Here is a 17,331-nt window from a genome sequence, read left to right on the forward strand (position 1 = left end):
TTCCTTTTGGTGACTGCATTGCCACAGTGGTGGATAATTTTTCATTGCGAGCTCATCTATATTAGGGGTTGCGTTTTCTGTGAGTCCCATGTACGAGACTATGCAAGTGTTCATGTTTTTACATTTGCTTTTGCCCGGTCCCCAAGGGTTTCCTTTTCATTATCTAAGACTAATGCTTTCCCTTAATTTCTGGGCTTTTGATTTCCTAGGTTTCCATTTCTCAGAGGAGGTTTGTCCCACCGAGAGCTTTGTCAAACACCAGGCTGTCTTTCTGTTTCCACAAACAGATTTGAAGAGATTTTTCCAGTTTCTTTTTCACAGGTGAGGCAGCTCTTCAAGCGTCCTGGTTGTATGCGGGAGTCTCGGATTAGTTCCCTTCTCTCACCAAATGCTCTGTTTTTCTGAAGACATTAAAACCTTATTCCTAGTTTTGTGACCTAATCTGATACTTCCTGGGGTCTCCTGGCATCACCTGGAACTCACTTCTGCAACTGGATTTCGTCTTTATCTCTAGCATCTGAGGATTTCCTGAGCTCAGCTTTGCATTGGGCATATTTTGTTTTTTAAGTCTGTAGCAGTTGATGGATCCGTTTCAGTCTTGTCTGCCATCTTGCCTGAAATTTGCTTCATTTCTGCCCTTAAGAGCATTGTTCATGTTAAAAAGTCTTAATTTTAGCATTAAGAATCTCATGTGCTATATTACATGATTTTAGTTGTATATTCAGTATCATTGAAAAATATAAGGTGAGAAATTATTTTTAGTTATTCATCACAACAGCATCACACATATTTGAAAAATAATAGTACATCTACTTGTAAAATATATTATATATATTTTCTGTAGACAGTGATTAATGCCTGTCTAATTTGTAAGACCTCTTGCAATAACTCAATAGCTGCCTCAAGGGTTGAGAAACACTGTTAAGTCTTTATTTTAGAAACGTCACAATAAGTCTAAAGGAGGTCATAATATATTAATAGATAATTATACTTTTTCAGATTAATTTGTGTTGTTTCTGAGCAAGATCCTTGGTAATTATAACAGCAGTCATAAGAACAGATATTTTCAATGAAATTTTAATTGCTAATAGAAGCAAGGATATGGAAAGCATAAGAGTAAGTCTCTGATTTGAGTTTTTTTCATGAAAGTCATTAACCTCCGATGTGGTTTGGCTTTGTGCCCCCACCCAAATCTCATCTCGAATTGTAAATTCCACATGTCAAGGGAGGAACCTGGTGGGAGGTGATTGGATCATGGGGGTGGTTTCTCCCATGCTATTCTTCTGATAGTGAGTGAATTCTCCTTGGCCTTCCACCATGATTATAAGTTTCCTGAGGCCTCCCCAGCCATGCAGAAATGTGAGTCAATTAAACCTCTTTCATTTATAAATTACCCAGCCTCAGATGTTTCTTTATAGTAATGTGAAAACGGACTAATACAACCTCACTGTGTTTCTGATGTTTCAATATAATATTACTGCCTTACACATTTGTTATGGGGATAAATATTTGACAGGCTAGGTCAAGTTAGAATTTTATTGCTGCTGACCAAAGGTTATTGTAAGATTTAAAGGTCACATAGTAGGTACTATGTGATCTTTAAAAAGTTATAAAACATGAATTTTAAAGATATATTTTATGAGTAAAAACACTTCACATTTCTGGAGCTAATATCAATGTAATCCAGGTATTCACATATAATTTTAACTGATATGTCTAAAACATTCCTTGTTCTGTGTCCCTCTGAAAGCAATTTTCTTTTAATTCTGGATTTCTTAAACTTTAAAGAAAGATTCCTAAATTTGAAAACTACTATTTTATGTTAAATAAACTAGTTATCCTAAGAATGAAAAATTTACTGAAATACCTTAACTGAAATAAGGTTTGTTGTCACATAAACCTTAAAAATGACTATTTGTGAATCTAAATTAACAAAAGGAGCCAGCAATTGAGAAGAACTCTTAGGAATAGCAGTCACAGTGTGACAGACACACACATACATATAGATAAGGGATTTCCTCATTTATCTCTTCTTCAAATTTTGGCTTTAATCTTAAATTATTCTCAGTATCTTTTTTTAAACAAGGACCTCTTATTGTTATTTATATGGACAGATTTTAATATGTTTGCATTTGATGATACTGTAAAAAACAGAACTGTTGCCAAAGTTTTAAAAGTAAAGGGAATTTTTTAAATGTACAACTATTAGATATCAATTTTAAAACTACCAAAAAACTCAGAATAGCCAATTAAACCCTAAATGATTTCTAGTGAAATGAGGGAAAACACAAGCATCCGGAAGCCTATCTTGTCTATTATAATAGTCATAAAATTTCTGAAATGTAAATAATCACTGCAATGCTAATAAGAGAAAAATAGTATTTTATTTACAGAATACATAAAGTTGTAGAATACATAAATTTATAGAAACTTACATACTCCTTCACCTACAGAGTCAGTGTTAAACAGCCGACCCTCGGTGCAGCTGCCCTCCCTCTAGCCTAGGCACAGCCACTCATCATCTGGTCATTGTTCCTTAGCAGGGCAGCCCTCTCAAGGAAGTTAACACAGGGCAGATTCAAAAGGTCAGAATTAAAATTCAATGCATGCCTACTGAATACCTACCTATTGTGTGCCCAGCACTCTTCCAGGCAATGACAAGCTCCCTAAAAAAAAGAACTTAAGAAACTGTAATGAATAAATGATGAGGCTACAAAAAAATCAAACAGGGTGATAGACAATAGTAGGACCGCCTCACAGAACTGAAATTGAGATGAAAGGACTTGCCAGTGAGAGGTCTGGAGAGGAGAACGTGTGCAGTGGACTGAATCGTGCCCCACCGCTCCCCTCCAATTCATTATGTTGGGCAAATCCCAGCGTGACCGTATTTGGAGATGGGGCCTGTATGGAGGTAATAAACGTGAAGTGAGATCATAATGGTGGGGCCTTAACCCAACAGGCCCATTGTCTTTATAAGAAGAGAAAGACCAGCGATCTCTCCGCATGCACACAGAGGAAGGGCCCTGTGAGGACATTTTGAGAAGGTGACTGTCTGCAAGCCAGGAAGCGATCTCTCCCTCCACAGAACTCGACTATGCTGACACCCTGATCTCCAACTTCCAGCCTCCAGAACTGTGGGAAAATACATGTGTGTTTTTCAAGCCACCTTGTCCATGGTATTTTGTTAAGGCAGCCTGGGCTAAGACAGTGCGTTCAAAGAGTCCCTAAGGAGGAACTGCTGCGGGACTTTTCCTTAGTTCGGCTGAAGACAGGGTTTTTTGTCCCATGGCCACGAAAATTCATGCTCACAGACAATTTGAATTTGAATGAGTAAGACAGGGTTTTGTTGGGTGAAAAAGGAAGAAAAGGGGGAAACAGGGACTCTCGCTAAGCCAGAGTCCCTGCTAGGGTGCTTCCCACCCACCATCCGCATCCCATTTCGGGGCTTCCCACCAGCCATTCGCATCCCAGTTTCTACACAGGAAGAGGAGGGGCCAGGCTACTCCCTGCGGCAAATGGTGTGAACCTGTGTGGCTCCTCCCAGTGGGCAGGAAAGATGGAGAGGGTGGAGCTTCTCCAAGGACCACCTCCCCCCTGGCTGTCTCAGAACCAGCGAGGTCAGGCCAGGCCAGGGATTGGACGGAGGGAATTAGGGTGACCTGCCAGTGTTGGGGGTACAACTTCACCAGGTCGATTGTGCTGTGCTGAGGAGAACAGAAAGGAGATTCAAGGATTAGACACAAAGAAAGTCACTGGTGACCTTGATAAAAGCAACTTCAGTGAAATGGTGAGGGAGTGGGTTAAAGAGGGAACGGGAATGAGGAAGCAAGGACAGTGATGATAAAGAATTCTCTTGAAAAACTTTACTATGAAGAATAATGTGGAAATGGAGCGGGGACTGGGGACAGTGTGGAAATGGAGCCGTGACTGGGGATAGTGTGGAAATGGAGCAGTGGCTTTTCAGAAAAAGTACTTAAAGAGAAGTCAGATATATTATTAAGACACACACATGCACACATATCCAGGTGTGCACACACACATGCACACACACACGCACACATATACACACATGCACTCACATATATACACACGTGCACACACACGCAAACAAGCGCCTGAGGATAAACGTAATATAAGAGGGATTACCAAAGCCTAGGCCAAATTCATCCACTGAAAACAAAATTATTATAATAAAAAGGAACCCTGGAAGATATGTAAAAGGAATTTACATACAAAAAATCATCCTGTAGCAAGTAGAACTGTATCTACCGTGTTAAAAAAGTTTGTGTCTCAAAATATAATGGCAAATTGTTATTCTATTATTTTGTTGTTGTTTTTTTATTGTTTTATTTTTTCTTTGGCATTTTTATCATTGTAAAATACACATAAAACTTACCATTTTTACCATTTTTAAGTGTACACTTCAGTGGCATTAAGTACTCTCATACTGTGTGACCATGACCACCATCTAGTTCCAGAACTTTTTCATCACCCCACATGGAAACCCCATGCCCAATAAGCAGCCACTTCCCGGTATCCTTTCCCCCAGCTCTTAAGCAGCCACTTTCTGTCTCTTGGATTTGTCTATTCCGGACGTTTCATAGAAATGGAATCGTACAGTATGTGGTCTTTTGTGACTGTCCTCCTTCGCTTAGGAAAATGTTTTCAAGGTTCATTCATGTTGTGTCATGTATCAGATGCTCCACATCCTACTTGTTAGGAAAATGAAAATCTAAACCACAGGAAATACCATTTCACACACATTAGCATGGCCACAATGAAGACTACAGAAAATAACAAGTGTTGGCGAGAATGTGGAGTGACTGGAGCCCTCATACATGGCTGGTGGGAATATAAAATGGTACAGCTATTCTGGAAAGCAGTTTGGCAGTTTCCCATACAACACAGCATTTGCACTCCTAGGTATATATTCAAAGGAATTGAAACCAGGTGTTCAAACAAAAACTTGTCCAGTAATATTCATAGCAGCATTATTCACAATAACCAAATGGCAGAAGCAACCCAAATGTCCATCTGCGAATTAATGGAGAAATGAAATGTGTTAAGTGCATTCAATAGAACATTATTCAGCCATTGTTTCATTGTGGGCAGGTCTGTGTCAACCTACCCCTAAGTTGGAGGAAGCTGAGAGACTAAAGAAAGAGACATACAAATCTAGTTGCTTAGAAAAGAAACTTTTAATAGGGACTTATAAACAGAAGCCATGTCTGTGTCCCGGCAGTGATGAGATGATATGGTAGATCCTGAACCATTACCCCCCGGAAGCAGGACTTATGTGCTGTCAGGGAGGGGTACACACACTTCAGAAGGAGTGGTCATGAATTTGCCCTCACGGTGGGATTTATGGTAAGTAGGTGCTCTTATACGAGGACGAATAGATAAACTGAAAATCTCAGAGGCATTCCCGGAACTGAGGTTAATCAGAAGCCAACATGGCAGATTAGCACCCAGGATGGAGTTGCTTTGGCTTCCATGCTCCACCCCTCTAATGCGGCTCTTACAGTCTCTCACGCCCTCCTCTTCCATGATCATCCCTGAGCCTTAGAGAGAGTGCTTGATATTGTCAAACTTTAGCAGCAGTGCTTTGGCAATGGAAAATAGATCAGGCCCAGTGGGATTCCTAATGAGGGAGGTTCACAGGCTGTTGAAGCACCTCTAGTCTTCAGAATACAATGACCTCGGTTTTCTCAGGAGTAAAACAGCGTGAGATATATAACATTAATAATTTGCACTCAAGGATTACAGTCAAAAGAGAATTTGTATCCCAGAACAACAACAAAAAAGTACCTATTCCATTAAAGAGCCAACTAAAAGTATCATGAAGAAAATTAAAACCTGGTTCCTCTTTAGACTTGCAGACAGCAAATAATTCAGGATTTAGCCCAAATTGTAGGTAAATAATAAAAACTCAAAAACAATGGTGAGGGCTAGTATCCAAATTTTTTGGTCTCTAGTTTCCCCGTTTCTGCCAAGGATAAATCATAATAGGACCAATTTATTTTCAAAATAAATTTTGGTCTCATTATACTTGGCCTGGTTATTTGCATAAAATATGGCAAGAATAGTGATCAGCCTGAGCTGCTTATTTATTTTTTTTCCAGACAGAGTCTCACTCTGTCACCCAGGCTAGAGTGCAGTTGCACAACCTTGGCTCACTACAGCCTGGACCTCCTGAGCTCAAGCAATCCTCCCATCTCAGCCTCCCAAATAGCTGGGACCACAGGTGTGTGCCACCACTCTGGCTCATTTTTTATTTTTTGTAGAGACAGGGTCTCAATATGTTGTCCAGACTGGTAGGCTCTTTTTAAGTTGTCTTTGCTGGAACTTTTATGAGAAATTGTGGATTCTGCTTTTTAAAAGCCTCAAGGCTAGGAGCCAAGCCAAGGATTCACCATTAGACTATGCTTGTAATACCTATACAAATTCCTCTCTTCTTGAATTCCCAAAATATCTTAAGGTTCCCAGGCCTGTTAGTAAATGACATTCTTTACTTACCATAGGTCAGAAACCTTGTAAGAGAACCATTTAGACAAGGTACTAGGCCAGTCTTTCCTAGAAAGAATTTATAAAGTCAACCTCCATTCCTCAGTCTGGTCAATTCTGAAAATATGCCATTCCAGTCAATGCCTTGGTAAAATAACCAATGTCTCCAATTATGCCCTGTTAGAAAAGAAAACAGATTCTTACTGACCTTATGCAAATAAATATATTGCTATCAGATAAAAATACTCATAAATGGTTTCCAAATTTAGGGTAACTCAGGTAGAGAGAAGGGTAAATTTTGTTCACAAAATTATACTTTACCCAACCTCTAAGCTATAAACAGTTCAAAAGAAAAAGAATTTTCTTGACTCTTCATCAATCAGAGTGGCAGCCTTCTAAGCAGGATTACGTAAATCCACCTTGAAACTGCCATCCACAAGCCCTGCAGCTCTTTGTCCGTCAGGTGAGAGCTGCCTATTGGGCACCGTAGAATCCAGCAGCTCCTTACACAGTTCCAGAGTCAGTCGAACAAAAGCCATATCTGTGTCTCTGGTGGCAGTGAGACGAGGTGTTTGATCCCTACCTGTTGTTCTAATAGTAAGGCAACATATTTGCAATGACAACAGATATTTGCAAATAATGTACAAACAGGTCATAAAAAGAACTAATGAAGGCTGGCCGTGGTTCCTCATGCCTGTAATCCCATCACTTTGGGAGGCCGAGGTGGGTGGATCACCTAAGGCCAGGTGATCTCTAATAAAAAAAAAATCTCTACTTAAAAAAATATGAAATTAAGGCCAGGTGCTGTGGCTCACACCTGTAATCCCAGCACTTTGGGAGGCCAAGGTGAGTGGGTCATGAGGTCAGGAGATCGAGACCCTCCTGGCTAACACGGTGAAACCCCGTCTCTACTAAACAAAATACAAAAAATTTAGCCGGGCATGGTGGCAGGCACCTGTGGTCCCAGCTACTCGGGAGGCTGAGGTGGGAGAATCGCGTGAACCCGGGAGGCAGAGCTTGCAGTGAGCCGAGATTGCACCACTGCACTCCAGCCTGGGCGACAGAGCAAGACTCCGTCTCAAAAACAAACAAACAAACAAACAAAAAACGAAATTAACTGGGTGTGGTGGCGCATGCCTGTAATCCCAGCTACTCAGGAGGCTGAGGCAGGAGAATCGCTTGAACCCGGGAGGCAGAGGTTGCGGTGAGCCGAGATCACACCACTGCACTCCAGGCTGGGCAACAAGAGCAAAACTCCATCTCAAAAAAAAAAAAAAAAAGTTAAAAAAAAAAAAGAACTAAACAGAAGATAATTTTTTGTAGGAAAGAACTGCTGTGGTCAGTGATCTTGGAGGATATGAAGATGTAGAGATAATTTCTTTTCTCTTTCTCAATCTCTCTCACTCGCTCAATCTTTCATTTGACTTTTGTCTTTCAATTGCTCCATCTTTTTTCTCTTTTCTCATAACTTTTGTTTTTCAAAATTTTGAGAATAGGAATTATGCAGGTACTCAGTATTTGTTGTTTGAAGGCACATTATAAAAGAAAAGTGGGAAAAACAAATCTGTAAGTTACTTCAGAGAGACACTTAAAATCTAATGTCAGAGGAAGGAAGAAAGCAACAGGATAGAAAAGATGTGATAAATAAACCAGTTATAGCAATAATAATATTATATTAGAATCAGACAAACTGCATCAATAATGATAAAGAGGGTAAGGACATAAGGGTAAATTGAACAATTTACCAGGAGGTTATAATAATGCTGAACCTCAGTGTGCCAAACAACAAAGCCTGAGAGGCAGTGCCGTGTCATATAGCCAGACTGCTTGGGCTTGAAACCTAATTCCAGCACTGACTAGCTGCAGACCTTAGGCAAGTTATTAAATCTCTCTCTGTTTCAATTTCCTCATATTGAAAATTAGGATATTAATAATGCCTACTTCTTCCAGTCGCTTGAGGATCAAATGAACTAGCACAGTGTTCACAACAGTGTCTGGCATCACAAACATTGGTGTTATTATTGTTGCTGTTGTTGATATTAGTATTATTGCCCCAAAACATACAAAGAAAAAATAGAATTCCAAGGAAAAATAGACATGTCAACAGTCTTAGTAGAAGACTTTTAACTTTATTTATCTCTCACTAAGATAAATTTAAGTTTGGAAATGTTTAAGGTAGCTGCAATAAAATGTTTGAACAGGATGTCTTAGCTTAAAGTCATTACAAAAAAGTAAATAGAACATAGTGTACATAACAAAACTACAAAATACAAAGAAAAAAGTAAATAAAAAACAACAACCGGAGACCAAAAAATAAGATGACAGAAGTTAAATGAGACCATAAATGTAAATGACTTAATGTATTAAAATACAACATCTTAGGCCATAGTAAAATACAAAATTTAATTTTGTACTTACAAGAAACACTTGTAAAAGTGTGACAATAAGCTAAAAGAATTAGCAAAACATACCAAAAATGTTTTAAAAATATAGTATAGATGACATTTTTATTATGAAATTAGTATACAATGTAAAATTATCCATAAAAACATTGGGCCTTTAGGACCTAAGAAAAAATAATTATTTCAAATTGTACAAAATAATGTTTTAAAACATTTCCAAATGCACACAAATCTCTGAGAAAATATATATTCCATAAATGTATGCTGAATAACATAAATTTTATAGATCTAAAAGGAAAGTAAAGTAAAACTGATGTCTGTATAAACCTACATTAGGGATTTGTTTTCTATGCTCCAGTTCCAACAGAGGATCTGGACATTGCCTCTTACCTGCTTACTTCCTTGATTGGCTGGACTCCCTCTACATCCCCAGCTTCTACCTGAACATGCATTGTAAATGGGAAGTCTGTGAGCAGACTGTAGACAGGCCTGCTGCTTGGGGAACTGTAGGAAATTTGATTCACCCCAACCCACAGTAAACACTCAGGAAGATGATGGGTTCGTTACCAGTTACTCACATCCAGGGGTAGGCAGGCATGTGGCGTGAAACTCCAGAATGCTGAGAGAGAGCTGGAAGGTACAAAAATCTCCCGCTAAGTGGTATTACAATTTTCAGTTACAAAATCAGAATATCACTTTTTATCCCATAAATATATATTAATATATATATAATGTATGGAATATATATAGGGAATAAATATATGTATAATTTGTCTCTACATAGGGAATATGTATATAGGTAATTTATCAATAAAAAATTTGTTAATCTCCTACTAATGTAAAAGGGAGTTTCTCAAAGGTCTTGATGGGCTCCTCACTTGATTAGAAGGTGGTAACTAGAAGCTGGGTGCATTCATAAGGATTTGAAAACCAAGGAAATTATCACCTCTTGCTGGGAAGGCCCCATCCCTTGCTCTGTGTAGATGTATTATACCTGCAGTCTGAGTCTGTGGGCTCATTTCCATGTACACTCTCACCTTCAGCTCTGCCGCCTTGCTGGCAGTAGCTCAGGCCACAGGTACCCTGGACAGTGGAGGGCTCAAGCAAGACCAAATCTTCTACAGGTAGATGACTCCCAACTCACAATCTCTTTTCTCAACCCCAGAGTTTTAGTTCCCATTCCCTGGTGCTGCTGGATGCTACTGCCAAGGTCTGGACAGGGGACATGGAGGGACACTGAGGGTGATGGGTGGAGATGTGGGAAAGAGATTTGTCTCCGCTCCCAGAAGAAGCAGGCAAAGGGAGGTTGGGATGTTTTGACTTTGAGGTGTCAGTGGTCCCAGGTTCAGCCCACTCTTTGTCCTCTCCATTTCTTCTTGATGCCCTGAATGTTCTACCTGTCATCCAGGCTCCAGTGAACAAGCCAGGAATCAAGCTTGACCTCTCACTCTCCTGTTCGCCCCAAAGAAGGCATATGCCTCCCAGGAACGTATGAACGTGCACTTCTGTAGCTTTCTTCTTAGAACCTTGGGCACCAATCTTTTTCAGCTGTTTTTATTTCTTTCATTTTATTTTTACGTGGATCTTTTCAGCAAACATTCTAGAGGCTTCTTGAATCCTATTCAATATCATACTTGAGCCAAATGGTAACGAATTAACAAAAAGGCAGCAAATTATTAATATGCTCTCAATGTGCATTGTATGTGGATGGGAGATTTAACTGTTAAGGTCTAAAGGTCCATGATTTTAACCTCATTGCTCATTGATTCAGGACATGATGACATACTTCAGGTCATTAGGGGGATGGGTTAAGAAAGTCTTCCTGAAGTTCTAAAGAGTGTGCCCCTCTGGAGTGGGTGACAGCTGCATAGCTTGTCTGCCGTGCTCTGCCCGAATGCTGTTTTCACATGGCGTCTCTTCTTTCTTTACTTTCAGGTAGAAATTGAGAAGCTGGATTACCATCATTATCTGCCTCTGTTTTTTGATGGGCTTTGTGAAATGACATTTCCCTATGAGTTTTTTGCTCGGCAAGGAATCCACGACATGCTGGAACACGGTGGGAACAAGATCCTACCTGTCCTTCCACAGCTCATTATCCCGATAAAAAGTAAGTGAACAGGTGAAAAAGCATCACTCAGTTTATACGGTGTTGCTTTTTGACAACTTGCTAATTAAGCAATAAACCATAACAGACTGAGGTGATCCCCAGGTTTTGCAGGAATTTTCATAAATTGACTTAGGAGGCCAGACAACCCAAATCTCCAAAAATATATCCCATCATCAATATTTCACTATGGCTTAGCCACATAAATAAACCAAATTCCATGGGGTTTGTGCTAATTTAAAATGCCTCACAGTAATGACATAAGCATTAACATTAACTTACGCATCCAGAGGTCTTTACCCGCTGCTGCTAACTTCCAAGTCTTTTTTTTGTAAATGGCATCTCTAATTTTAAAATTATAAACACCGTTATGTTGAGTATATTTGAGGTAGTAGCATTCATAATTTTAAGGAAGGGAAGCCCAGCTGCATAGGTGAAAAGAAGAATGTTTTTAAATACCTGAAACTTTTAATCTACAATAGGTAAGCTGGGTGACTCTGGGGTAGCCCTGTGATTGGCTTTGTCTGTGAAATGAGATTGTCCTTCCTTTCTGCATGCACCTTGCTCACATCATTGCACGGCCCCTTGGACTGGTTGTCTAAGAACCTGAGGTTGTCCCACGTGACAGCCTTCTGGGGTTCCAGAACACTCTCTGGCCATTCTTACCTTGCTGCCAGTAGAGCCACTCTGATGGGCATGCCTGGCATCCACTGGTACAGGCTCAGGAAGAGGATGGCCTCTCCTCAAGTCAAGGTGGCAGGGCTGGCCCCTCTCACCCTCACCAGCACATCCCCTCCCCAACCCCAGAATTGCCCACCTGTCCTGCATTGCTACTGCTGCTACTGCTACTACTAATTAAAAGCAGCGGATCAGTGCCTCCTCTGAACACTCATTCTGCAGATGAGGGAGACCCTACCTTTTTCTCAGCCAGAGCTGCTCCAGGCACTTTCACTCCCTGGATCCAGGCCCAACTGCCCATGGCTTCGAGGGGTGAGGAGGCCCCTGCTCCCCCCGCCCCAAGTTCTACCTCATCTTCCACTCCAGGATGGACAGCTTCCCAAAATGATTGACAGGACGCTTAGCTAGTCTTCTAGGTTGGGGAACCCCACCCTCACTGGCTCAGGTGAGCTCTTGCCGTGTGGTTTCATCAGAACAAGAACAAACTAGCTCAACATAGGGTCATCTCCCAGAGTCTGGATTATTTAATCTTATCCAAGGTCACCATTTTTATTCATTCATTCGAATTTATCCATTCATTCAAATGTATCATGATCAAAATGCTAGATTTCCACAGTTCTGCTCTTACTGCTTGCATCAAATCAACTCTGAAACTCTCCCTCAGATCTTTGAGGTCTCCGTAGAGATCTGTAAGTGACCACACCACATTTCCACCAAGACAGACAGAGTGAAACCAAACCAAAGGACGGTGCTACCTGATGTGCGAGTAACACAGAGAGAAAAGAGACTCTGAAAAGGGGCTTATTAAATAGCATCTTGCTTGCCTCATCCACAGCTGCAGGAAGGCAGGCTCCTTAAAGGCTGTCAGGGAGGGTGTAGCATCCCGAGCCACGTTAAAACCTTTTCCAAAAGTAATTTCTTCTCTCAGATGGGTCACATTTTTGAATACATTAAATTCTACTTGAACTGCTACATTTCTAAAGGATGATATGTAGCTTTCTCTGATAAACAAGAAAGGCCCAGAATATTCTCCGCAGGAACTATCTGTTCTTTTCCTCTGGCAGAATAGCAGCAATATTCGGACATATATCCTTTTTTTTTTTTTTAAATCAATGCTTCATGTTGGGATCACTGCCTTCTCAGGGGTCTCTCCCTCAGAGTCCACTGGAAGACACTGATAGGCAGAAAAGGAATTGCTAAGTAATATTTTGATTATGTTGTCTGCAATTAAAGCATACCACACTGGAGTTTTGCAGGCCAAGGTAAAGTGATTTTCAATTTTGTTTGATCTGTATTTTGAAGATACATAAATGAGTAAAGAGAGGAGTCATGTGACTAAATTTACAGTACACACATGCTAGAGGTCATCTGCCGATGAGCGAAAACGTTATCGAGAACTCAGTAAACATGATTTGTCAGGGAAAATTAACTAGATATGAATTTGATGATTTAGGGTTCCGGAAGCAATGACGATTTATCTTGGTTGATGCCATTGCGTGGCTTTCAGCGCTTCTGCTATTCGATACTGATCCTGAGTGTAACTGCTCCTTCCTTCTCAATCTGTTTATGTCACTAAAAGCCAGACTTTTCTCAGGAAGAAATGCTGATTACTTATGTAAGGTCATGCACAGTTCCAGCACAGTGTGAAAAATATTATGTGCATAAAGAAAATCTTTCAGGAGGAATTCTGGAAGGAGGCTAACAGGATCTAGAAAAGGGCTGATGTACATAATTGACATAACGTATAACATCTCTGTGTATTTTATTTTCACACCATACCCAGTATAATTTTGACTCTATCCAGGGGCAAAAATTAACCTCACCATTACCAGCAAGCAGACTAGAAGTTTTTTTTTATTAATTCTAACTAATATCTATGAAAACAAAGCAAAATGTATAAACTCACTGTGAGGCAGTGAGCTGGGATTAGCTGCCCTTGTATTTCTGGAAACTGGGTTGATTTCAACAAATTAGAAGGCTGATAATACTGGAATGAGAAATTGACACATTTAGTGGCTCTGGGGTTTCTAATATGATAACAAACAAGAATCCACCGTTCTTTCTCCTACTGCTGCTTGGTTCAAGCCCCCAAGTTCTGGAATAACCCACACCGTGGGTCTCGGACACCTATTTCACTGACGTTGTTTTCTGGCACAACTACTGCAGCTCCCTTTTTCCTCCCACCTTTCTGATTTCCATCTTGAGTTATTTTGGGTCAGAAACTCCAAAATCATGCTGACATAAAGTGCTCAGGGTTGGTGATGGAGCATTGATTGCTGGGAGCAGCAGCAAAACCTCATAGGGGAGGCTGAGAAAAGAGCAGCCCTCTTGTCTGGATCAGGGATTACAGATTCACATTTACTCCATCCAGTAGGAAAAGACAAATCCTTCTCAATCCATCAGAGTGAAACCAGGAGGCAGTGTCTGGAATCTCCACATACGAAATTCAGAAGGGGATTCTTCCGAAACAGCGGTCAAGAGGGCAGAGAGGGGCCAAGAGCAACCAGCAAACTCTAAGAATCTCTCTCCTCAATAAAAGTGAGAACAGTAGCAACACTGCAGCCACAGGGGGCCATGGGAAAAATCTCTACACACAGGGAAGGAAGTATTGTGCACAATCGGAGGAAAAGAATACCTCAACAACATCTGGCATAAGAACCAGAAGAAACTTGTAGAAACTTGTTTGACATCCTCAGGATTCAGGAAGACGTGGCCTCTGAGAAACAGAAGCAGAAATCCAGAAGAGGAGATTAGACTCAAATAAAAAGAAGTCCATTTTGAACAGGACAAGGCAAACTGAAAATGCCGTAGTAGAACTAAAATCTCCATAGAAGTATAGAGAATAATCAACTGCACAAGATCAATTATAAATGCAACGTTAAGACGCTCTCTCAGAAAAGACAAGTGTATAAAAATAAGGCCAGAAAAGATATTAAACTGGAGGACATAGAACACAAAAGAGTTAAAAGTTCAGTGTTCCCAACAGGAACTATCAGAGCGACAGGAATAGCAACCATAATGGCAGAGGTGATTCGAAGAGATGTTCTAGGAGGAAAAATTATCTCTTATTACGCAGGTAGAAAATACTTGCAGCAATCTAAAGAAAATCAGTGAAAACAGACTCAGGTGGAGGCACAATTTGCCAAAAACTTTAAATTATAACATAAAGAAAAATCCTTCAAACGTCTGGACAGGGGAAAAAGCAATACACCAAGAAATAATACTAACTGAGGCTAAGATTTTTTGCAAGAGTAAATTCCAGACAACAGAGCACCTTTTAGAGAATTGGGGAGAAACATCTTGGGCATGATTTTACCCCGGTCATGTGAAGAAAAACACTGTGGACGCAGTGACTGCAGTATCCCTCTGTCCTTCATCCAGAAGGTGACTGGGGCTGTGCTCCAGCTCACAGCAAGTAAAGCACAGTGAGAGTCCCCAAGTGAGGACAGTGTAGTGTGAAAAGCAGTCAGCACTAAACCTAGGGTTATGTCTAAATAGTGGAGGGAAAAGAGTTTCAAAGCCACATGAAGTGTTGAATCATAATTTTGCAGTAATGACTCTTAAAAATCCCAGGAAAACTGGGGTCTACACCCTCAAAGTCAATGCAGAAGATAAAGGTAGTTAAACAGAGTCTGTCTATTAAAAGGACAAAAGCTGAGTAGACAGCAAGGAAGGGCTAAGAACCAAAAGCACAAAATAGGATGAAGAATGTAACATCCAATAGATCAGCTACGAAAATTAACTTTAAAACTGAAAAAACAAAATCTGTATGTAAACTCTCTAAAAAACAAAATAATACTTAAATATGTTCAAAGATATATTGGAATAAATAAAAAAGCAGAAGTAGTGATTTTAATTTTAGAAAAGTAAAATTTAATTGTAAAGAGTTTTCAAGTGTATAAAGAGGACCAATTTATAATGATTAAAATATTCACAATAAAAATTTAATAGTCATGGCCCACTGTGTACTGCAAACTATGACATCATATTTGAGAAAGAATCAGCTGCTACTCATCGTTTTCACCCCGGAAGGAAGGTAGACTTCTTGACTGAGAGCTAAAAAGATCCCTGTCCTTCCTCCACTGCCTGACCTTTGACTTTAAGATCTAGGATCTTCACCAACCCAAGTGAACAGCCTGCCTGCTGAAGCACCGCTTCCCAAGCTTCAGTGTGCATCCGTGGACCTTGGTAAAATGCAGGCTCCAGATCAGCAGATGCGAACGGACCTGAGATGCTGCATCTCTGACAAGCCCGTGGTCGATGCTGTTGCTGCCAGGCTGAGGCAAGGCCTGCTAGGGCACAGTGAGTGCTTGGACGCCCCAGACCCTACCAAAGAGTCCTGGACACGAGAGCCAGGTGTGGGACATGGGTGGGAGGGGAAGAGATGAATGCTAATTTTCTCCCTTGTATGTGGGATCAGGAGATACTGCATTGTTCATAATGTGCATGATTACAGAAACACAACTTTAAGATTTTAGGCCTTAAATGTAACCATTCATGGATTAAAATAGATAGTATGTCATATGAGGTATAAGTGAAAGAAAAAACACTTTCAGTAAGGCAATCTTTTTTTAAAGAAAGCCAAGGTAACTTGTAAAAAAATAGAAATACAACAAGAGGACAAAAGGAAAACCAAATAATCTGTTGTTTCCACAAAGGATTGGGAGAAATAATTCACTAGTCACAAGGAAAAAGTCTTGATTTGGAAACTCCTTTGAAAGACTGGTTTTAGCAGGGACTGCCAGTCACCTCATGTTGATTAGAATTTAACTCCCCTCCACAAACATACCTTCTTCCCCACTAATTAATGATCACATAAATACTGTTCACTGCAAGTCCCACATCTGCTATGATTACTTTTCTAATACAACTTGTTTTTCTCAGCATTGATAATTGCCTCTCATTTTGCATGCTTGATTTTTATATACTTCCTAATTTTCTTCAAGTATTACAAGATCTGTCAAAAGAATATTATTTTCGAAATGTTCAGAACATTAAATAACCCAGATTTATCTGACTTCATCTGAAATTAATTTTATTTCCCTTTCTGGAGACATTCACTCTTCCACCCTCCATCCATCCATTTGCTCCAATCTGGACCACGTATTGTCTTGGCCTGACACTTCCTGTTACTCCTTTTTTATGTTCAACCTCTTTCCTTAGCTCTTTGTCTTGTTTTCCTCATCACTGTTAGAGTTCGCATCTTCTAGTAATTTCCGGGAAGCATATGAAAGGTATATTTTTTAGTTCCTGCATATCTGAAAATTCTATCATCAAGCTTGATTATGAGTTTGCTTTGTTGAAAACCCTTTTCATTCAGAACAGGGAGGTCATGTCTCTATCGCCTCCAGAGTCTTATGTTGCTTTGAAAATCTTGATGCATCTGAATTTCTAGTCATTTGCCTGTGACCTATTGGCCTCCAATCTCTGAACATTTTTGAATCTTTATCTCTGGTGATATGAAATTTTATGTGGATATACTTTAATGCTTTTTTTAAATCAATTTTCCCAGGAAATTTCAATTTAGAGACCTATGTCTTTCTGCACTAAAAACTTTTTATGTGTTACTTCTTTAACAGTATCTTCTCTCTGTTTTCTCTTGGTTTTCTGATGTAATTCCAGCCAGTCATCTATAATGTCTCC

At 40.0% G+C, this 17,331-nt stretch overlaps 1 protein-coding gene across 9 annotated transcripts in view; it reads left to right on the forward strand.

The window, feature by feature from the left end:
- The window catches only part of PACRG (parkin coregulated), a 640,692-nt gene that overhangs the window by 319,285 nt on the left and 304,076 nt on the right, over nt 1–17,331 (forward strand). For all 9 annotated transcript variants that reach the window (XM_055114297.2, XM_057302618.2, XM_003820237.5 and 6 more), the window contains one exon: nt 10,842–11,013. In XM_055114297.2, coding sequence (XP_054970272.2) covers nt 10,842–11,013 — 172 coding nt within the window. The remainder of the gene's footprint in view (nt 1–10,841; nt 11,014–17,331) is intronic.

The sequence above is a fragment of the Pan paniscus genome, chromosome 5 (assembly GCF_029289425.2).
Source record: "Pan paniscus chromosome 5, NHGRI_mPanPan1-v2.0_pri, whole genome shotgun sequence".
Lineage (NCBI taxonomy): Eukaryota > Metazoa > Chordata > Mammalia > Primates > Hominidae > Pan > Pan paniscus.